Source organism: Leptonychotes weddellii, chromosome 3, assembly GCF_054177405.1.
Source record: "Leptonychotes weddellii isolate Sample4059 chromosome 3, ASM5417740v2, whole genome shotgun sequence".
In the NCBI taxonomy this organism is placed as follows: Eukaryota; Metazoa; Chordata; class Mammalia; order Carnivora; family Phocidae; genus Leptonychotes; species Leptonychotes weddellii.
Window position 1 is genome coordinate 103,486,524 of NC_138371.1, and position 23,475 is coordinate 103,509,998.

At 39.0% G+C, this 23,475-nt stretch overlaps 2 protein-coding genes and 1 non-coding gene across 3 annotated transcripts in view; 2 read left to right on the forward strand and 1 right to left on the reverse strand.

Annotated features, from left to right (window-relative positions):
- Positions 1–11,027, reverse strand: part of CRYL1 (crystallin lambda 1) — a 171,525-nt gene extending 160,498 nt beyond the window's left edge. The window contains exon 1 of the mRNA XM_081815413.1: positions 10,892–11,027. The gene's annotated coding sequence lies outside the window, so the exon portion shown is untranslated. The remainder of the gene's footprint in view (positions 1–10,891) is intronic.
- On the forward strand, positions 3,544–3,647 carry LOC115938164 (U6 spliceosomal RNA). Its single transcript, XR_004073355.1, has one exon. It is a non-coding gene; the product is annotated as a U6 spliceosomal RNA (small nuclear RNA).
- The window catches only part of IFT88 (intraflagellar transport 88), a 125,041-nt gene continuing 112,136 nt past the window's right edge, over positions 10,571–23,475 (forward strand). Inside the window, exons 1-3 of the mRNA XM_081815493.1 lie at positions 10,571–10,724; positions 15,489–15,584; positions 19,421–19,510. Coding sequence (XP_081671619.1) covers positions 15,495–15,584; positions 19,421–19,510 — 180 coding nt within the window. The 5' untranslated portion in view covers positions 10,571–10,724; positions 15,489–15,494. The remainder of the gene's footprint in view (positions 10,725–15,488; positions 15,585–19,420; positions 19,511–23,475) is intronic.

Genomic DNA, 23,475 nt, shown 5'->3' on the forward strand with positions numbered 1-23,475 from the left:
TATACAATGGAATATTACTCAGCCATCAGAAAGGATGACTACCCAACTTTTACATCAACGTGGATGGGACTGGAGGAGATTATGCTAAGTGAAATAAGTCAAGCAGAGAAAGTCAATTATCATATGGTTTCACTTATTTGTGGAACATAAGGAATAGCATGGAGATATATAGCATGGAGGAGAAGGAAGTGAAAAATGAGGGGGGGATTTGGAGGGAGAGATGAACCATGAGAGACTATGGACTCTGAGAAACAAACAGGGTTTTAGGGGGGAGGGGGGAGAGGGGATTGGTTAGCCTGGTGATGGGTATTAAGTAGGGCATGTACTACATGGAGCACTGGGTGTTATACAAAAACAATGGATCGTGGATCACCACATCAAAAACTAATGATGTATTGTATGGTGACTAACATAACAAAATTTTAAAAAATTAAAAATTAAAAAAATTAAAATCCATCTATTTGGGAAAAAAGATAGTATTTTCGCTTATGGGAGAAAGTCATAGTCTTCCTTTACTGTCATCTTTATCTTCTGTTTTCTTAACCTTGTGATAAAAAGAATAGGGCACAACTCTATGCTAAAAGAAGGTCCCCTGATTTGTAGACTTTTCGGTAAGATGGGGATAAACTTGGAGAAAAAATGTTGAATTATTAAATGTAATTTGGACTAAATATTAATATGATTTAATTATTAAATTAAATTGGTTAATTTTATATCATAAAATTATATGATATAATCATTAGTATTATAATTATATAATTATTCTATGTGGTTATGTAATTCTTATATATAATTATATTATTAACAAATATTTTATAATAATTATTAATCACTAATGTTATGGCTAGCTCTATTATAATCAATGTAACTGCACTTGAATTACTACATGTACTTTGGACTCAGTATAAGCAAACTTTATGGATTGGATTAAAGAATGTTCAGGTCCAGAAATTTTATTGAAGTTGTCTACAATCCCTTACAAGTAAAATTTTTTGAGCATTTTTAAAAACCTTCCAATTTTCTTTGTGTAGTTGAAAAAGCTAAGACCAAAATAAAATTTATTCTACACATCCATGGAGGATGCCAAGAAAGACGAGGCATGGCCCCCATCTACAGAAGCTTATAAGGATACTATCGGTGATGATGATGAGGATGATATCACCTGAGGGATAGGAGGAAATGCAGACTTGATTTCTGTTTTAACGATAGCTAGGATTCCATAATCCTGAATCAGCAAGGACAACTGAGTCACCACTACCCTAAAACAAGCACTTCACACCCATAGAAGAGACTGCCTTCTGACAAAATACAGAAATATGCTTCCACAATGCCTAGCCAATGAGCCTGGATATCTCCAGACCTCGGACACTGCTTTCCTAAGACCCAGGTCACAGAGTCTCAACCCTGGAGCCCAACTTTTGATCTGGATCAGGTTCCTTGTTTGGCAGTAAACCTTCCCTCAGTACTTCATCTTTGCTTCCAGAATCATTACTTCTCCTTAACAAAAGAAAATAAGGTTAGAAAGGCAGGTGAGGTCCAGGAAATGGAGGGTTTTGACTGTAGATGGAGTAAATACCTGTAAAATCATGACAAAATTAATAGGAATAGAAACTGGAGGTTGTGCTTATACCTAGAAAGTGGTAAACTTGACACAACTGTTAGATATCCCTCTGAAATCTCCAGTTAAGTGATGCTTTTTTTTAACTGAAAAACTCAATTATGGATGAAAAATCCAAAAGATATTTGAAGAGTTATGGTAAAATGTGGATAATTCTAAAGATTTATGCCAATCAACTCAATTATTAGGCTCTTCTTTGTTGTACACATTAAGAATTTTTGGTAGTAGTAAGATTTTAGAGCTAGATTTAAAGTAGAAGTAATGCTCCAGGATGAGAGAGGAAATCAAAAGGGAAAGAGAGAAAATCAACCAAGTGCTTTGTACTAGCTGTATGACTATCATACTTGAGTGATATGTAGCCAATGTCACCAATTTTATTTTATTTTTTAAAGATTTTACTTATTTATTTGAGAGAGAGTGCAAGCGTGCACACGCAGAGTGGGGGTAGGGGGAGAGGAAGAGGGAGAAGCATTCTTCCTACTGAGCAGGGAGCCAGACTTGGGGCTCAGTGATCCCGAGAGCCCAGGATGGTGATCTGAGCTGAAGGCAGATGCTTAACCCACTTACCCACCCAGGCCCCCTCATTAATTTTATTTTTATATGTGCCTTTGAGTTGGGTTACTTTACCATTAGAAGGCAAAGAACTTGCCTTTTCAACCTTGAAAAGTTGTAAGTTGTGATAATGTTCAGTCATAGACTGGCTAATTCCTCTTTGGCAAAGAATATACTATGAAATTAATGGTTGGCCTTTAATGAACACTTCCTAGTTATAAATTAGAATCTTAGGTTAAACTGTGCTTTGTTTATTTCAGATGCTACCCTTGAGGCATGTGATAGTGTGGGTACAACTTCAAATACCTCCTGCCTCCTTGTATATTACATATTAATTTCGACTTGTTAATGACTATAGTTTTTGGGTTGTGAAGGGAATGGGACTCTTTCATTATGGTAATTTACAGTCCAATGTCCATTTATTTCAGAACAGATTGAAATTATCAGCAGGTTAAAGTTAATTTGTAACTCACAAGTAAGAAATCTTACAAGTCCCAGCACAAAATGTGATATTTATTTAAACTGTGAGTACAGGGTCTATCTGCAATTTAGTATCTAAATATCCTTCCCAAAGTCCATGAGGATGATTTCTCCAGACTTGATTGGTTCCAGTTGGAAAAACAGTGTTTTTCATACTAAGGAATATGAATCTCATTTAAGTGGCTCTAAAGGGAGAGAGTACAGTACATTTGATGTAGAATATGTAAAATTAGGCCTACTCACTCTTTCTTGCACTTTTCAACACAAAGTGAGCCCCTGATAAAACATCCAGGTAGGAGTATGGGTTGCTGTTGTGTCAAACAGCAAAAGAAAAAGAGGCTCTGGAACTTCAGTGATCATATTTTCAAAGTACTGAGTGGTGATTATCTTCCTAATAAATATAAAAGGGATTATATGTTTTACTGGTCAGGTCATTAGCCCTAGGAAATAACTGGTCTGTTACTTGAAAAATGAGGGGAAAAATTTTCACTCTGCATTTTCAGGCTAATTTGCTTTTAACTTTTAGGGTAGAAAAGAATCATGGTAATTTTAAATATTTCACAAGCAATGATGCATTTCGTGGTATTTTTCTGGGAAGAATAGGTGAAAGGTTGTCACAGTGCCTAACTTACTTATCAGATAAATCAAGTTTTGTTGTACTGGGGTGGGAATCCAGTGGTGAGCAGCAATATGGGGTTGACTTGGGTAAACTTTTACAAATAAGTAGTAAACTATGAAACTGTGCTATGTACCCTCATAGTGGAAGATCAACATACTACAGGCATACACAGGACCTAACATAAACCAGCTGTTAGGGACTGAACTATGTCCCCCCAAATTCATATGTTGAAGCCCTGACCCCTAGTATCTCAGAATGTGACTGCCTTTGGTTAGTGCTCGCTTCAGCAGCACTTATACTAAGATTGGAATGATACAGAGATTAGCATGGCTCCTCCACAAGGTTGACATACAAATTCATGAAGTGATCCATATTAAAACAAACAAAAAAAAGAGGTAATTAGGTTAAAATGAGGCCTTTAGGGTGGGTTTTAGTCTAATCTGACTGGTGTCTTTACAAGAAGGGATTAGGACACACAGAGACACACCAGGGGTGCCATGCACAGAGGGACAACCACACGAAGCAGCAGCAAGAGGGCAGATGCGTGCAAACGAGGGAAAGAGACCCAGCAGAAACCAACCCTGCTGACACCTTGATCATGGACTTCCAACATCCAGAACTCTGAGAAAATAAATTTTTGTTGTTTAAACCACTCAGCCTGGGGTATTTTGTTTCGGTAGCCCTAGCAAACTAATACACCAAGGATTAGGGAAGGCATCCTGGAGAAAGGGGTGGCTCAGTTAAGAGGACTGTAGAAAGGCCATTTTAGAAAAAAAAGAAACAAAAATGGGTGCCTGGGTGGCTCAGTCAGTTAAGCATCTGCCTTCAGCTCAGGTCATGAACTCAGGGTCCTGGGATCGAGCCCCGTGTTGGGCTCCCTGCTCAGCGAGGAGTCTGCTTCTCCCTCTTCCTCCGCCCCTCCCCCCTGCTCATGCTGTCTCTCTCTTTTTCTCTCTCAGGTAAATAAATAATTTCTTAAAAAAAAAAAAAGAAAGAAAAGGAAAAACAAAACAGCTTATGTAGTGGCCTAGAGGTGAGAGAGATCATGATACCTTCCAGTGACTTGAAAGATGTTAAGTATAGCCTGGGGCATAATGTGCAAGTGAGGAAGGCAAAAAAAAAAGGAGAAATGTCATGGACATTAGTCACTTTTGGCTGTCTAACACCTGAACACCCTTTCCATTTTAGGAGAATCCCAAAATCAGCAGGAGGAACCTCAAAGGGAGCAGATATCCTGTCTTTGAACTCCTGGAACCAGGTATACCAACCTAAAGCCAGTCAGCTCATGTTCCCATCTGGGACTTTGATTCTGGTTGGAGGAAAATGAAGGGCAAGATGGTTAGAAATAGTTCATGGTGCCTAGAACCCAGTATCCAGTGGTAAGGCAGAACGTGCCAGAAACAACAGAATATAGCTAGATGACATCAAGTGTCCAATGACAAGATGGCAGGACTCAAGTGCAGGGCAAGTATTAAGGTATCAGATGAGAGGTGCCAGGGTGCCTGGGTGGCTCAGTTGGTTAAGTGTCTGCCTTTGGCTCAGGTCATGATCGCAGGAGCCTGGGACCAAGCCCCACAGCTGGCTCCCTGCTCAGCAGGGGAGTCTGCTTCTCCCTCTGCCTCTCCCCCCCTGGCTTGTGCTCTCTTGTTCACTCTCCCTGTCTCAAATAAATAAATCTTAAAAAAAAATGACAGATGCCTACAGCAGCAGACTATAAGGTAACCAACTTGTTCTGGTTTGCCCAGGATTTTCCTGATTTTATCATTGAAAATCCCACATCCTAGGAATTCCCTCAGTCCTGAGCAAACTTTGAGGGTTGCTCTCCATAATTTAGGCAGCTTGTTCCTCTGATTTGATTTTGTCTGTGCCTTACCTCCCTGAGTTTCTTTTGTTTTTCCAAACCTTATTCCTTAGCCTCTCTGACAATTCTGTAAGTTACCTGATACCTTTTTAAAAAACTCCTTTTCTGCTTAAGTTAGCATGAAGTGGTTTTTCTTGGCTGCAGCAAAGAATCCTGAGTACTGAGACTGTGAAGGCCTTATAAGTCACGTTATGAGTTTAGACTTTGTCCAGAGGTCAAGGCAGAGTGGGGAGGGAGGGCACCAAAAGGTTCTAAGCAGTGAATACTGTGATCACTTTTCACTTAAGGATGATCACTTTGACAATAAATTGAAAGAGAGTGAAGACTAAAGAGGAAGCAGCAAGAAAAATTAGGAAGTTATGGTAACCTGACAGACAAGAGAAGATGGTTGCCTCTAGGTATTAGGGAGATGGAGGGAAGAGGAATGACTGGAGAGGAATGACTGGAGAGAAATGTAGCCAGCTAGATAGATAGCATTACTGATGGATGACAGACAACAGAGAACTTTAAGAGTAGTGACCCCACGACAGTGAGAGCATCTGGCCAATCCCAAAAACCAGACTGAGCATATCCACCCTCAACCACCCTCCACTGAATAAATGTCCACAAGGCTGGTGCCCACTTGCTCCTGGGTACCAGCCCCTGCTGATGACCTGCAACCGCCATCAACAGCTGGCCATGAAGAAAGGGAACATTGCACCTCTCTTTCAGTTTCCAGAAGAATTCTGTTAGGACTATGTGCCCAAGCCCTCCCAGAGAGTGTCCAGTCTAAAGCCATCCCCTCTCACATCCCTGTTGTCCTTGGTCACTACCCAGACAGCAAGTCATTCCTGTCAGCAGCCATACCCTGGCCCAACCCTTCCCCAAGTCCACTGGAATTTTTGTCCTATGTTGATGGTTTCCCCACATCTTCAAACTCTTTCTTCTTCTTCTTCTTTTTTTTAAGATTTTATTTATTTATTTGACAGAGAGAGACCCAGCGAGAGAGGGAACACAAGCAGGGGGAGTGGGGGAGAGAGAAGCAGGCTTCCCGCTGAGGAGGGAGCCGGAAGCAGGGCTTGATCCCAGAACGCTGAGATCATGACCTGAGCCGAAGGCAGACGCCCAACGACTGAGCCACCCAGGTGCCCCCTTCAAATTCTTTCCCCAGTATTCTCTCACCCCTCTGCTCTTAAATGGGGAAAACTGGCTGTCCTCCAAGGACACTGCTTCCCATGAAGGCCTCTCAGGTTACTTTCTCACTGCTCAGGGATCTGAGTCAGGAAGTAGGGTTAGTAGCTTCTCCTTGGCTTCCCCACACTGCTTTCAGACCATCAGTTCCCCACCCTCTTGCAACCCTTCTGTGGCTGTGGATCTCAAGCCATCTGGTATACCTTTTTTCAAACCTCTTCCAACTTTCTCCTTGCTCTCCCTCATTTATTTGCCACCTGACTCAGTATACCTTAGTCCAGTGACCTCAACTCTGGACTCCGAATCCCAAACGGTTCCCTCCAGATCACACCTATCATCAAATCCTGGACCTTATTACCATCTCAAAACTGTACTACTTCCATCATCACTCATTCAGAAAGCCTACTCTCCAATCTGTTGAAGTAACCCTACTGCAACTGTTCCTCTGACCTCATCAGCACTTCTAACCTAACTCCTCTACTTTCCTCCTATTCATTAGCTCCCTTTAGTTCAGTTCCCCTTTTATTTATATTAAATTTCATGTCTACTGTTAAAACTCTTTTTTTCCCTCTGCCCTTTCTTTGCAACTGCCTAACAAATTCCAACCCTGGATGAATCCCACCATTGCCTTTTTTATGTCTGTACTTAGTGAAGATCCAGCAGAGAAAATGGGACCACAAGAGTGCTCATCACAACAAGTGCCCTCCTTAATACCCATCACCCATTTATCCCATCCCCCACCCACCTCCCTCCATCAACCCTGTTTGTTCTCTATTGTTAAGAGTCTCTTATGGTTTTTTTTTTTTTCTCTTTCTTTTTTTTTCCCCTTCCCATATGTTCATCTGTTTTGTTTCTTTTTTTTTTTTTTAAGATTTTATTTATTTGACAGAGATAAAGCAGAGAAGGAACACAAGCGGGGGGAGTAGGAGACTTCCCGTGGAGAAGCAGGTTCCCGTGGAGCAGAGAGCCCAATGAGAGGCTCGATCCCAGAACCCTGGGATCATGACCTGAGCTGAAGGCAGACGCTTAATGACTGAGCCACCCAGGTGCCCTGTCTGTTTTGTTAATTAAATTCCACATATGAGTGAAATCATATGGTATTTGTCTTTCTCTGACTGACTTATTTTGCTTAGCATAATACACTCTAGCTCCATCCGTGTTGTTGCAAATGTCAAGACTTCATTCTTTCTGATGGCTAAGTAATATTCCATTATGTATATATACCACATCTTCTTGATCCATTCATCAGTCAATGGACATTTGAGCTCTTTCCATAGTTTGGCTATTGTTGATCAAAATCTTTAAATCATGAGTTTCTGAGGCTAAGTTTTAGGCTCTCTTTTCTCATCCTTCCACACCTTCCTCCCCAGGAATAATCTCATGCACTCTCAGGCTTCCGCTCCATCAATTTTTGGGAGCCTGTGAATTCCAAATGTGTATCTCCAGATGGAATCTCTTCTCTGAGCTTTACATCTTTATATACAGTTGCCTACTCAAACATCTCTATTTGCATATTTTACAGACATCTGAAACTCAACATGTTCATGTTCAAAATTAAACTTATTTTCTCTCAAATCTGCTTCTCCCATAGTGTTCTCCATATTAATTAGTGGCACTAGAGTTTTTCCCCGATTGCTTATGCTAAACGTAAGATTCATGCTTGTTGCTTGTTTCTCATTCACTCCTGCCTCTATAGGTCAGTAATCACAAGCCCTGGCAATTTATTCAATAAATAATAATTTTTTTTAAAGATTTTATTTATTTATTTGACAGAGAGAGACACAGTGAGAGAGGGAACACAAGCAGGGGGAGTGGGAGAGGGAGGAGCAGGCTTCCCACAGAGCAGGGAGCCCGATGCAGGGGCTCGATCCCAGGACCCTGGGATCATGACCTGAGCCGAAGGCAGATGCTTAACGACAGAGCCACCCAGGCGCTCCCATCAATAAATAATTATTGAGTGCCAACTATTTTCAGGCACTTCCCTAGGTACTAGAGTATAGTCTACAACAAAAAAGATAAAACTCTGTTCTCTGTGGAGCTTTTGAGAAATACAAGCTATGTGACCCCAGCATTTTGTCTGTCAATTATGAGTGTATGTTCAGTAAGTGATATCTACATTACAATATTTAAAATGAAGGAGATGATTGATCACTCTCTGGGTAAGTAATATCATGCTTATAGAGCAACCAAGTATAAAGGAACTTGAATTTGTTTCCAATAAAAATATTTTTTGAGAGAGCTAGAAATCTATAGAATTTTAGAGCTGTAGATAATTTTATAGAATTATAGAGCTAGAAATTTATAGAAATTTAGGCCTGGAGACCTAAAAAGAGAACAAAAATTGTCTAATATATTGAAGTGCAACAACTTGAGAGAAGAGCTGTACAGTGTCCCCTAATTAATTCAACAAATATGTAATAAATACATGCTTTCAGCTAGGCATTGTAGCTAGATACTATCAAAAACTGTGTAAGAGTTTACCCTCTTTCCAAACTAACAATCTAACACAGTTTCACAAATGCTGGCAGAAAGTACCCGAACCAAAGGACTTTATTCTTCACAGCACAGCAAGCAGCCTGAGCTTCATATTCCTTTCAGTTCTCCTTGCCTCCCCAAGTCCCATGACGGTAGGCCAGGTGGATGCTGCACATGCAGTGGGTTTGGGTCACAGCTGAGGAACCCTGAACTTAGGAAACTTTAATCTTTTATAATGGACTGTAGGCCAAAGTGCCCAAGCTTTGCCTCAGAGGGAGATATTATCTTTAATATACTGGATAGCAACAAACATGCCTTTTGCACCGGAGGGTGACAACCATCTCAATGGTCCAAACTGTTCCCTATACAAACATCCTTGAAGAAATAGTTCTATTGGTCAGAGTTCTCCACGGAAAGAGAACCAAAAGAATGCATATATTAAGATTTATTTTAAGGAATTGGCTCCTGCAGTTGTGGGACTGCCAAATCCAAAATCTGCAGGGCAGGACCACAGGCTGGGGACCTAGGGAAGGGCTGATGTGGCAGCTGGGGTCTGAAGGCAGCCTGGAGGCAGAATTCTCTCCTCCTCCAGGGACATCAGTCTTTTCTCATAAGTCTTTTAACTGATTGGATGAGGCCCACCTACATGATGGAGGGTAATCTGCTGTACTCAAAGTCTACTGTTTTTTTTTTGTAAAGATTTTATTTATTTGCCAGAGACAAAGACAGCAAGAGAGGGAACACAAGCATGGGGAGTGGGAGAGGGAGAAGCAGGCTTCCCACCAAGCAGAGAGCCCAATGCGGGGCTCAATCCCAGGTCCCTGGGATCATGACCTGAGCCGAAGGCAGATGCTTAACGACTGGGCCACCCAGGTGCCCCTCAAAGTCTACTGTTTTAATTGTTAATTGTGTCTTTAAAAGTCCTCACAGCAGCATCTGTACCAGTGTTTTACAAAAAAAACTAAGTACTATGGACTAGTTCAGCTGACTCATTAAACACAATAGTCCAGAGATTCATAAAAAATTGTTCCCCCTCATTTTTCCTCAAGATAACCTTGTGAATAATGATAATTAAAACACCATATTGACATACATATAATGTATTAAAAATATGTCTCCCAACATGTACTTAATGTTTGAAACTCGTTAATTATTGGTGTCTAGACTTACCCTGCATGACTCCCATTAATCTTCAAAATCTAAAACAAACTTCAATGATATTAAACAATTATGAATTTCTCATTCATACTGTGCATTTATTTTTAGTATGAACCTGGTTCTAGCTGCTTGGGATACAAAGTTTCAGTTCCTGCCCTTTAAGACACTCACCAGATGAGAATACATGAAGTGCTTGGATAAGGCGTACACAGGGTGCTGTGGGAACACCTAGACATGAGGAAGGAGGGAAGAAGGAGCCGGTGCCTCCGAGACAGGCATCTCATCTGAGCAACTCTACAGGGTGACCAAAGGGAGTCAATGATTACACGAATCTTGGGCTTGCAGGCTCACATCAGTGTGATGGCTACAGGAGATACTTTATAGTAACCTAGTACCATCCCCGGGTAATCCTCCTGGCTGATTTCATCAGGATTTATAAACCGTCGGGTTTCTTTCCTTCGCACTCCAAATAGAGGCCGCGCACTGGGTACCCCTACCGTGCTCCGGACACACACAAGCCGTCCCCTCCTCCACTCGGGTCCAGCTCTGGGCCCGCGCCGCCCGGCCACGCCCCCGCCCGGCCGCACTCCTCTCCCGCCCCACCCCCACTTTCTCCCCCCACCCCCTCGCGCTCTGGCGCGGAGCACTGTGGGAGCCGCTTCCTTGGATTCCGCGCGTGACAACGACTTGGGCGCCGCGCTCTGGCCTCCACGGGCTTTTCGCAGATTTCTCGAGAAAGCCGCGTCGTACCCCGCTAGACCCGCGCTCTCCTTGCTCCTCCTCGCCGCGAGGTAGGAGAAGGGCCCGGGGGCGAGGAGCGCCTCGGGCCGGCGCGGGCGGCGAGGCGCAGGGCCCGCGGCGGGGGGCCGTCCCGAGGCCGGGCCCCTGGCGGCACGCCCCCGCGCGGGTCCTCGGGGCGCCGCGCGGGGCGGGGGTTTGGTTTGCGGAGGGGCTCTACCTGCCCACCGGCGCTTCCTTCCGTCCCGCCTGGGGCTGGCCGCGGCCTGCAGGCCCCACGTCTGTCCACCCTGAAACGCGGGCGTTGGTTCGCAAACGTTGATCCCCGTAGTCGGCGAGTTTGTGTTACTCCTTTAAGCAGGGCTAGGCAGTGCTGCTCCGCACCGGATGGGTGTCCCAAATCATTAACACTGCAGCCGGGAAATTCGAACCCAGCTTAGACGTCTCCACCAGCTCTTGCATTTCATAGCAGGTACACTGAACAGTCATCTTTATTTTTGTGTGTTATGTAAAACTTTTGAAATTTTCTAATAAAACGTTTAATTCATGAAATATGAGAGAACACAACAGAAGGCATAAACCTGTACTCAGCCTCAAAAAGATGAAACAAAATTCCAAAGACTTGACGTATTGTTTTTCCAGGATTCTTTCGAGGGCTAAAATCCCACTTTCCTTTTCTGCTTGTGACCTTTTGAGGCATCTTGGATGTAAACTGTCCAACTATCCCACTGACTAGTGGGAGAGTATAATAAAAAAAAAAAAAAAAACTTTTCCATTTTTAAAAAAGATGTTACTGGCACTTAATTTATATTAGTGTCATCCCCAGATCGTTGCAACACGAATGGGTTGTTACGTGTATGAACTGCTTTTGAAACCTTGGGGAATCCAGAGAACCGAAGTTGTAGTATTTGCTCTGTCACCCATACTTCACTTTTCCTGGCCTCGCTTTCTGCATCTCTAAGATTAATTTGCTCAGTCGATGTCTGTTCAGCAATAGTCTCAGATGTAAGCTAATTTCATTGTGGTTGCGACCCAGCAAGAAGGATATCTAGTTCTAAAAGTTGCTTTTTTTTCATAACATGCATGTAAGTTGAACTGACCGAAATGGGGCTCATAATTAGAAAGTTCTCAAAGTGTGGTTCTCAGACCAGCACACTGTATGAAATGCATACTGTAAAGGAATAGAGGGGGTGATGATGACTCCCACCCAGGATTTAATGAATCACAAACTCTGCTGGTGGGGGAGTAACAATTTATTTTAATAAGCCCTTCAGTTTCTCAGGCACGCTAAAGTTTGAGAACCACTGGTATAGCATTCTCTGAGCTAAAGCTTTTAAGTTAAAATACTTTCTTTATCTTAAACCAGTGACTTTTATTTTTCAAATTTTTATTTCTTTAAGTATAGTTGACATATATATTATGTTAGTTTGAGCTGTGCAACATAGTGATTTGAAATTTATATACATTACAGAATGATCACAATAAATCTAGTTACCATCTGTCACCAAAGTTATTACAATATTGTGACTATGGTCTCTATGCTGTAATTTACATCCTCATGACATTTATTTTATAACTGGGAGTTTGTATCCTGGTGACTTTTAATACTTTTGGTGGTGTTTGAAGTGAACATTTCTATCTGATTGACATTTTCTCTCATAGTTTTCATCTCTAAAAAGTAATGAAATATTAACTCAAAAGACCTAAGTGTAAGAGCTAAAACTGTAAAGCTCTTAAAAGAAAACAGGTGTAAATCTTCTTGATCTGGGATTAGGCAGTGATTTTTTTTTTTTTTTTTTTTAGATGTGACACTAAAAGCACAAGCAACCAAGGGAAAAAATGGAGAAATTGTATATGATCAAAATTCAAAGGACATCTCAAGGGGTACTATTGAGAAAATGAAAGGGCAGCGCATAGGATGGGATAAAAATATATGCAAATCAATCTGATAAGGTCTAGTATTCAGAATGTATAAAGGATTTTTATAACTCAGATAAGACAAATAACCTAATTTTTAAAAATGGGCAAAGCATCTAAGCAGACATTTCTCCAAAGAGATATACGATGGTCAATAAGTATACGAAAAGATACTCAGCATCATTAGTCATCAAGGAAATGCAAATCAAAACCACAAAGATACCATTATATACCCATTAGAATGGCAATAATCAAAAAGAGGGGCAATAACAAGTGTTGGCTAGGTCATGGAGAAATTGGAATCTTCACACATTGCTGGTGGAATGTAAAATGTGCAGCCACTTTGGAGTCTAGCAGCTTTTCCAAGAATTAAACGTAGAGTTGCCATATGCCCCAACAATGCCATTCCTAGGTATACACTCAATAGAATTGAAAATTTAGGTCCGGGGCGCCTGAGTGGCTCAGTCGTTAAGCGTCTGCCTTCGGCTCAGGTCATGATCCCAGGGTCCTGGGATCAAGCCCCGCATCGGGCTCCCTGCTCAGCGGGAAGCCTGCTTCTCCCTCTCCCACTCCCTCTGCTTGTGTTCCCTCTCTCGCTGTGTCTCTCTGTCAAATAAATAAAATCTTTAAAAAAAAAAAAATTTAGGTCCACACTAAATGCACACAAATGTTCATAGCAGTATTATTCATAATAACCGTAAAGTGAAACAATCCAAATGTCCTTTAACTAATAGATAAAATATTCAACCATAAAAAGGAATGAAGTACTGGGGCGCCTGGGTGGCTCAGTCATTAAGCGTCTGCCTTCGGCTCAGGTCCTGATCCCAGGGTCCTAGGATCGAGCCCCACATCGGACTCCCTGCTCGGCGGGAAGCCTGCTTCTCCCTCTCCCACTCCCCTGCTTGTGTTCCCCTCTCGCTATGTATCTCTCTGTCAAATAAATAAAAAAATCTTTAAAAAAAAAAAAAAGGAATGAAGTACTGATGCGTGCTACAACATAGATGAACCTTGAAAACATTATGCTAAGTGAAAGAAGCCAGACATTAAAGGCTACATATTTGATGATTCCATATAAAATGTCCAGAATTGGCAAATCCGTGGAGACAAAGTAGATTAGTGCCATAGGCTAGGTGGAGGGAGAAATGAAGAGTAACTGCTAAAGGGTCTCAGATTTCTTTATGGGTTGATGAAAATGTTCTGGAATTAGATAGTGGTGGTGGTTGCACAACCTTGTGAGTATACTAAAAACCACTGAATTGTACACCTTAAAAAGGTAAATTTTATGTATATGTGAATTATATAAAAAATTAGTAATTTTATATTTCACGTAAAAAATTTTTTTAAAGGTTACAAGTAGCCACATAGGTTTGGCATTATACTGAGCAATAAGATTAAGCTGAAATTTTTGTCAGAATTTACTGGCACAGTTAACATTGTACAAACTTTAAAGAAAATATGTATTTTAAGATAAAGTAGTTCAATACTGCATTTCTTGGGTAGCTAGCCTGCCTCCTCCCCCAAATTGCCTAAAATATTTTTCAATTTGAATGATTACTTGTCCAAGAATTCTTCCCGAATTCTCTAGTAATTACTGCATTTACTTACAGTATATGTATACTGTAATTATATTTTTCTCTGACATCTGTTTTATTCTGTCTTACACTTTTTCTTCAACATTTTATTATGGAAATTTTCAAATGTACAGTAAAGCTTAAAGAATTTTATAGTGAACGTCATACCTGCGACAGATTCTACCATTAACATTTTTCTGTACTTGCTTTATCACAAACCTATTCATTTATCCATATTATTTTTATGCACATCAAACTAAATTACAGATATTAAGCTTTCCCTTAAATGCATAATAATTATAGTTTGCTATTTATTTACAGTTTTTTCTTTCAAGAAAAAATGTACAATGAAAAGAAAAATTTCAAGTATGCATTTGTTGAGTTTTTACAAGTGCGTATACCAGTATAACCCAAACCCCTGTCAAGATATAGAATATTTATCACCCTAGAAAATTCTATAATCATGCACTTTTCCATTCAGTCTCCAGTCCCAATGCCTAAAAAGCAACCACTGTTCCGATTGTTTTCCACAATAGTTTTGCCTGTCCTAGAATTTTAAATGAATGAAATGACACATAAGGTACAGTTTTGTGAGGCTTATTTCCCTCAACATAATTCTTTCATATTATATGTGTGAGCAGTGCATTATTTTTTATTGCTGAATAATACTTGGTTGCATAAATATGCCACATTTGCTTATCCATTGTGTTGATAGGCATCTGGTCTGCTTCTCGTTTTTGGCTGTAAAGAATAAAGCTCCTGTGAACATTCTTATATAAATACTTCTGTGGACCAGTGTTTTCATTTCTCTCAGGTAAATACTTGGAGTGGTGTTGCTGGGTCATAAGAAATAAATGTTAATTTTATGAAACTGCCAGCCTTTTTTTCCAAAATTGTACCATATTACACCCCCAATAACAGTGTATGACTATTTAGATTACTCCATATTCTTGCTGACCTTTTGTGTTGTTGGTTTTTTAAATTTAACCATTGTAGTGGGTGTGTAGTAGTTTCTGCATCGCATTATAATTGACATATGTTCTTCTGCATTTGATACTAAGCTCTTTGAAAATAAGGGCAACCAACTGTACTTCTCTCGAGTGCCTGTCACTGTCCTTTTAATGTAATAGGTGCGGAATAAATTTGAAATGAGAGCAATGAATGAATGTTTTGACACCTAGTTTTGAGAATTTGATGTGAAAAAATTTTAAGTCATAAAAATATGTAGCAGTAAATTTGACCAGAAAGGTTGTTAAGTAGTTATATTTTATTTCAATTAAGAATTACTTCATATACCAAGAACATATTTACACTGCCAATTTTTCATAGGTACAAATGATGCAAAATGTACACCTGGCCCCAGAGACAGATGAAGATGATCTTTATTCTGGTTATAATGACTACAATCCAACCTATGATACTGAGGTAAAAAAAATCTAGTTTTTTATGTTGGTCTTTGCTAACCAGCTGGTTCATGAAAACTTTGGATTTGACTGTTCTGTTTATTTTGCTTTAGATCAAATAAACTGGTTAAAAGCCTAGAAAAGTGTTAGGCTTTGTACTAACTTCTAATAATACTAATTTCAGCAAAAGGGAAAGTCATGAGAAAGGTTATATAAACAAATTAGGATCAATTATATACTTGTATTTTCCAACACTAGGTATCTGAATGTGTAAGTAGAAAGATTTAAGTCACTCGAGGTATCTAAAACCAGTTTTTTTTAAATACTATAAATTTGAAATGTCATATAGTGATTTTTTTCTTTTAATTAAATTATATGAGTATTTTATAGAAAACTTAGGAAATAGAAATACGTGTAAAGAAAATTAAAATCACAGAAACAGTCACCATCCAGAAATAAATGTTAACATATAATGCTTATCTCACCAAACATTTCCCTATGTAAATTTATGTGTATCTCTATATATTTTTGGATAAAATGGTATCATTTATCATCCATTTATATCATCTATATCTACTTAAACTAAAGATGAAATTGTTATTAAGACAAATATTTGAATTTTTAAAAAAATATTTGAATATTTTAAATCTTTATATCATTGTGAGAGAGTTTCCAAACTGTAAAACAAAACAAAACAAAACTTTTTTTTATAAAGTTGCCTTGAAATAGTGTGTGAAAAAAGGGTGAAGAATATGGTTGTTAATTTTTTTGCTAGTATATAATAATCAAATACTAGCATTTATAGGACTTTATATGAATTTAGGAAATCTTATTCTAGAGTTTTTTATATTGCTTCTAGTAATTTTTCAGTTGTTTTTTCCTCTGGAGAAAAATGGTAGTCTGTAAATGTGAGGCCTGGAAAGAAAACAAAGAAAATAGAAACCATTCACTTACTCTATAGGAAATAAAAATCTAAGAGATATAATCATTTGTAGAAAATCCAAAATACAGAAGTTTGGAGAAAAATAAAATGATGTAAATCCTGTCACCCAAAGATCACCTATAGATTAATATAATTGATCACTTGACATTTTGCTGTATTCCTGTCTTTTAATACATACAAGTGTTTCCTTCCTTGTGTACACTCTGTATACACATAGATATGATTATATAGATTCCTTTTTAAAAACATATTAAAACACGGGGCGCCTGGGTGGCTCAGTCGTTAAGCATCAGGGCGCCTGGGTGGCTCAGTCATTAAGTGTCTGCCTTCTGCTCAGGTCATGATCCCAGGGTCCTGGGATCGAGTCCCACATCGGGCTCCCTGATCCTCCCTGCTTCTCCCTCTGCCTCTCTCTCTCTCTCTCTCATGAATAAATAAATAAAATCTTTAAAAAAAAAAAAAAGAATTATAAGTGGGAGAGTGGGAAAGGGAGAAGCAGGGGGAATGGGAGAGGGAGAAGCAGGCTTCCCACGGAGCAGGGAGCCGAATGTGGGGCTCAGTCCCAGGACCCTGGGATCATAACCTGGGCCGAAGGCAGACGCTTAACTACTGAGGCACCCAGCGCCCCCCAGTATATTCACTGGGAAAAAAATCCACATGTAAGTAGACCCACACAGTTCAAACCTGTGTTGTTCAAGGTCAACTGTATAATTTTAATTGCTGCATTTTACTGAATATGTATAGATGATTAGAACTATTTTCAGATCATAGGATATTTATTTCCAGTTTTCTGCTGTTGTAAATAACAACTATGCAGTGAACAATTTTATGCATAAATGATTTTCTGTATTTTGAGCAAGCATTTCCTTGGCTAGAGTCCCAGAAGTAGAATTAATAGATAATGAATATGATCAGTTTTAAAGCACCAGAGAAATTTCCTAACTTCTCAGGTCATCACAGTGTGGCTTCATTGTTTAATTCAAAGAGAATATTCAGAATGGCAGACATAAAAATAAACTAAATAGTAAAATAAAAATGACGTTTGGTTTACCCACAGTTTTCTTATATCTTAATTAGTTGGAATAATAAGTTTCATATATAAATGAATTAATTGAAACATTTTCTAAGATATTCATAGATTATGCAGATTGCTAATAAAATCACGAACAAAGAAAAATTACAAAAGTTGTGTTAGTTTGGTATTTGTAATTGGAGAGTTTGTTGACAATTTTTAGTTTGTCATTTAGTTAGGATTCACTGAGTTAATTAAATAAAATTTTATTTATCGTTTAGGAATACTAGACTTCCTTTTCCTAAGGGATCTGCCAAAGTAGTATAATTAATTATGCTGAAAGTTGCCTTTGGCTTTGTACTTCATATGAAAGTTGCCTAGTTTCCATAACTAACCAAGGATTGTGTACTTACTAATTTTCTATAGTTGACATGGAAGGTTATAAAGATTATTTTAAGGTAAAAATTAAAGAATGCTTGGACATAATAAAATCACATTTAAAGTGCATTTTAGGGGCTCCTGGGTGGCTCAGTCATTAAGCGTCTGCCTTTGGCTTAGGTCATGATACCAAGGTCCTGGGATCGAGCCCCATATCGGGCTCCCTGCTCACTGGGAAGCCTGCTTCTCCCTCTCCCTCTGCCTGCCGCTCCCCCCCTGCTTGTGCTCTCTCTCTCTCTGTCAAATAAAATCTTTTTTTTTAAAAGTGCATTTTATTAACATCCTGGTTATATAAACATTTTACTTTAATTGTTTGCAGAGGTTTTAAAAGTTAATTGATAGTGACTCTTTTTTAATTTTTTTTTTTTTTTTTTGACAATCAGCAAGTACATTTTTGTGGAAAGTAGACTGAAATAAATCAGAGGCAAATCTGACAGTTGCCCTAACGTCTGTATGAAGGGTTAGAGCCAGAGTTTGCGTTGGTGAAAGAGTAGGAAATAAAGGCTGGTTAGAAGGTTGGTGGTTGGCAAGACTGGGTGTTTTTGAGAGTCTAAAAATGGCATTTGTCCTGGAAACCCGGGAACATTTGTATCTTGCTTTTGACTAATACTACTTTCCTCACCTTTCCTGAGGAAGAATCTGAGTACATGCAGGAATCAGCAAAGCACAATAACATTTTATTTCAACTGAGGCTTTGGCCCCAAATGGGACAGCAGGTTGGACCCTGTGGAGCCTTCTGTTTGCTCAGCTCCAGCCTGAATTCCAGACTTGACTTCTCCAGTGAAATGAAATGTCCTAAGGCTTTTTCAGGATGGGGCTAGTAGTAACCATGGTCCCAGCATATGGAAGAAGAGAAGGGAGGGAGAGAGGACAGAGAGAAAGAGAGGGAGGGGGCGCCTGGGTGGCTCAGATGGTTAAGCGTCTGCCTTCAGCTCAGGTCATGATCTCCAGGTTCTGGGATCGAGCCCCATATCGGGCTCCTTGCTCAGCAGGGAGCCTGCCTCTCCCCCTGCTTGTGCTCTCTCTGTCCCTCTCTGTCTCTCTCTCTCAAATAAATAAATAAAATCTTAAAAAAAAAAAAGAGAGAGAGAGGGTGAGAAAGAGATGTGTTTCCCTGCTCTTACTGCTCTTGCTGTTTGGAAGAAGGAAGAAGAAAGGCCGTATCCTTGTGTCCTTGATCTTTTAACCAGGCATAATGATACCACGCATTTAAACATGGCCAATAGAATACCTTACAGTTGACTGACATTACCAGTACTCCTCTTCCTAGACAAGAAAGGAAGCTTGACATTTGGGTAGCGTGACGGGGGAGTTTTGAGGACAGGAGTCCTTGAGCCACTACCTAGATACCAACAGATGGGTAAGATGAATTATAGAGGATCACGAATACCAAACAGAAGACATTAAACTTATTTTTTTTAATTCTTCCTTCATACTGAATGTTAAATTTGCCTTTTCATTTTAGGAATTAGAGAATGACACAGCTTTTCAGCAAGCAGTGAGAACTAGTCATGGCAGAAGACCTCCAGTAAGTGAATTGTTTTTGTTGTTGTGGTAAAAAAACACATAAAATTTGCCATCTTAGCCACTTTTCATTTTATTTTTTAATTCTAGTTGTTAATACAGTGTTATATTAGTTTCAGTTGTAGCATATAGTGAATCAACAATTCCATATATCACCTGGTGCTCATCACAGCAAGTGCCCTCCTTAATCCCAAACACCTATTTCACCCATCCCTCCACCCACCTCTCTGGTACCCATCAGTTTGTTCTCTATAGTTAAGAGTCTGTTTCTTGATTTGTCTTTCTTTTTTTCCCTTTGCTCATTTGTTTTGTTTCATAAATTCCACATATGAGTGAAATCAAATGACATTTGTCTTTCTCTATCTTATTTTGCTTAGCTTTATACTCCCTAGCTCCATCCATTTCCTTGCAAATGGCAAGATTTCATTCCTTTTTATGGATGAATAATTTTCCATTTTATATATATACCACCTCTTTATCCATTCATCAGTCGATGGACACTTGGGCTGCTTCCATAATTTGGCTATTGGAAATGATGCTATTGTAAACCTATGGGTGCATGAATCCCTTTGAAGCAGTGTTTTTTATTTTTTGGGTAAATAGTAGTGCAATTGCTGGATCATAGGGTAGTTTTCTAACTTTTTGAGAAACCTTCATACTGTTTTCCACAGTGGTTGTACCAGTTTGCATTCCCACTAACAGTGCAAGGGTGTTTCTTTTTCTCCACATCCTCACCAACACCTTTTGTTTCTTGTATTGTTGATTTTAGCCACTCTGACAGGGGTGAGGTGGTAGTTAATTGTAGTTTTGATTTGCATTCCCTCATGGTAAGCGATGATGATCATCTTTTCACGTGTCTGTTGGCCATCTGGATGTCTTCTTTGGAGAAATGTCTGTTCATGTCATCTGTCTGTTTTTTAACTGGATTATTTGTTTTTTGTGTGTTGAGTTTTATAAGTTCTTTATATATTTTGGATAGTAACCCTTTATTGGATAGGTCATTTGCAAATATCTTCTCCCCTTCCGCAGGTTGACTTTTAGTTTTCTAGATTGTTTCCTTTGCCATGCAGAAGCTTTTTATTTTGATGTAGTCCCAGTAGTTTATTTTTGCTTTAATTTCCCTTGCCTTGGGACCTATCTAGGAAAAAGTTGCTGTGGCCAATGCCAGAGAAATTACTTCTTGTGCTTTCTTCAAGGACTTCTGTGGTTATAGATCTCAAATTTAGGTTCTTAATCCATTTTGAGTTTATTTTGTGTATGGTGTAAGAGCATGGTACAGTTTCATTCTTTTGCATGTGGCTGTCCAGTTTTCCCAGCACCATTTATTGAAGAGACAATCTTTTTCCCATTAGATATTCTTTTCCTGCTTTGTTGAAGATTAATTGACCATATAGTTGTGAGCTCATTTCTGGGTTTTCTTTTCTGTTCCATTGATATACATGTCTATTTTTGTGCCAGGACCATACTGTTTTGCTTACTACGGCTCTGTAACATACCTTGAAGTCTGGAATTGTGATGCCTCCACCTTTGCTTTACTTTTCCAAGATTGCTTTGGCTATTTGGGCTCTTTTGTGCTTCCATACAAATTTTGGGATTGTTTGTTCTTGTTCTGTGAAAAATGCTGTTGGGTTTGATAGGGATTGCATTAAATGTATAGATTGCTTTGGGTAGTACCAACATTTTAACGATATTTGTTCCTCTAATCCATTAGCATGGACTATCTTTCAATTTCTTTGTATCCTCTTCAGTTTCTTTCATCAGTGTTTGATAGTTTTCAGAGTACAGGTCTTTCACCACTTTGGTTAGGTTCATTCCTAGTTATCTTATTATTTTTGGTGGGATTGTAAATGGGATTGATTCCTTAATTTCTCTTTTTGCTGCTTCATTATAAAAACACAACAAATTTCTGTATGTTGATTTTGTGTCTTGTGACTGTTGACTTTATCAGTTTTACCAGTGTTTTGGTGGAGTCTTTTGGGTTTTCTATGTAGATATCATGTCATCTTCAAATAGTGAAAGTTTTACTTCTTCCTTGATAATTTGGATGACTTTTATTTCTTTTTGTTTTGTGTTTGCTGTGGATAAGACTTCCAGTACATGCTTAATAAAAGTTGTGAGAGTGGACATCCCTGTCTTATTCCTGACTATAGATGAAAAGCTCTCAGTTTCTCCCGATTTAGGATGTTGTTAGCTGTGCGTTTTTCATGTATGGCCTTTATTATGTTGAGGTATGTTTCCTCTAAACATACTCTGTTGAGGATTTTTTTATCAGGAATTGATGGTTTATTTTGTCAAATGCTTTTTTGCATCTATTAAAATGGTCACATGATTTTTATCCTTTCTCTTATTAATGTAGTGTATCACATTGATTGATTTGAAATATTGAACCACCCTTGCAATCCAGGAATAAATCCCACTTAATCGTGGTGAATGGTATTTTTAATGTATTATTGGATTCAGTCTGCTAGTATTTTGTTGAGAACTTTTGCATCTCTGTTCCTCAGAGATATTGGCCTGTAGTTCTCTTTGTTAGTGTTGCCTTTATCTGGTTTTGGTATCAGGATAATGCTGACCTGTAGAATGAATTTGGAAGTTTTCCTTCCTTTTCCATTTTTTGGAATAGTTTGAGCTTTACGTGTTTAGTAGAATTTGCCTGGGAAGTCATCTGGTCCTGGAGTTTTATTTGTAGGAAGTTTTTGGATTACTAATTCAATTTCTTGGCTGGCTATTGGTCTCTTCAAATTTTCTGTTTATTCCTGTTTCAGTTTTGGTAACTTCCATGTTTTTAGGAATTTATCCATTTCTTCTAGGTTGTCCAATTTGTTGCTATATAGTTTTTCATAATATTCTCTTATAACTGTATTTCTGTGGTGTTGATTGTTATTTCTCCTCTCATTTGTGACTTGATTGATTTGAGTCCTTTCTTTTTTTTTCTTGATAAGCCTGGCTAGAGGTTTATCAATTTTATTAATTTTTTCAAAGAACCAACAATGGCTTCATTGATCTGTTCTGTTATTTTTTTAGTTTCTATGTCATTTATTTATGCTCTGATCTTTATTATTTCCTTCCTTCTGCTGGTTTATCCTTTGTTTATTGTTCTTTTTCTAGCTCCTTTCAGTGTAAGGATAGGTGGTTTATTTGAGATTTTTCTCTTGCTTCTTGAGGTAGGCCTTTATTGCTATATATTTCTGTCTTAGAACCACTTTTGCTGTATCCCAAAGGTTTTGGACTCTCGTGTTTTCATTTTCATTTGTTTGTATGTACTTTTTTATTCTTTTATGTCCTGTTTGACCCATTCACTGTTTAGTAGCATGGTATTTAACCTCCACGTATTGTGGTCTTTCCAGAGTTTTTCTTGTTGACTTCTAGATTCATAGCATTGTGGTCAGAAAAGGCACATGGTATGACTTCAGTCTTCTTGAATTGATTGAGGCCTGTTTTGTGGCCTAATATGTGATCTGTTTTGAAGAATGTTCTGTGTGCACTTGAAAAGAATATGTATTCTGCTGTTTCAGGATGGATTGTTCTAAATATATATGTTAAATCCATCTGTTCCAACATGTCATGAAAAGCTATTGTTTCCTTGTTGATTTTCTGTTTAGATGATCTGTCCATTGATGTAAGTGGGGTGTTATGGTCCCCTACTGTTACTGTATTATTATCAATTCGTTACTTTGTGTTTGTCATTGTTTTATGTATTTGGGTGCTCCCATGTTGGGTGCAGAAATATTTATAATTGTTATATCTTCTTGTTGGATTGTCCCCTTTATTATTATATAGTGTCCTCCTTTGTCTCTTGTTACAGTCTTTGTTTTAAAATCTAGTTTGTCGGGGCGCCTGGTGGCTCAGATGGTTAAGCGTCTGCCTTCGGCTCAGGTCATGATCCCAGGGTCCTGGGATCGAGTCCCGCATAGGGCTCCCTGCTAGGCGGGGAGCCTGCTTCTCTCCCTCTGCCTCTGCCTCTCTCTCTCTGACTTTCATGAATAAATAAATAAA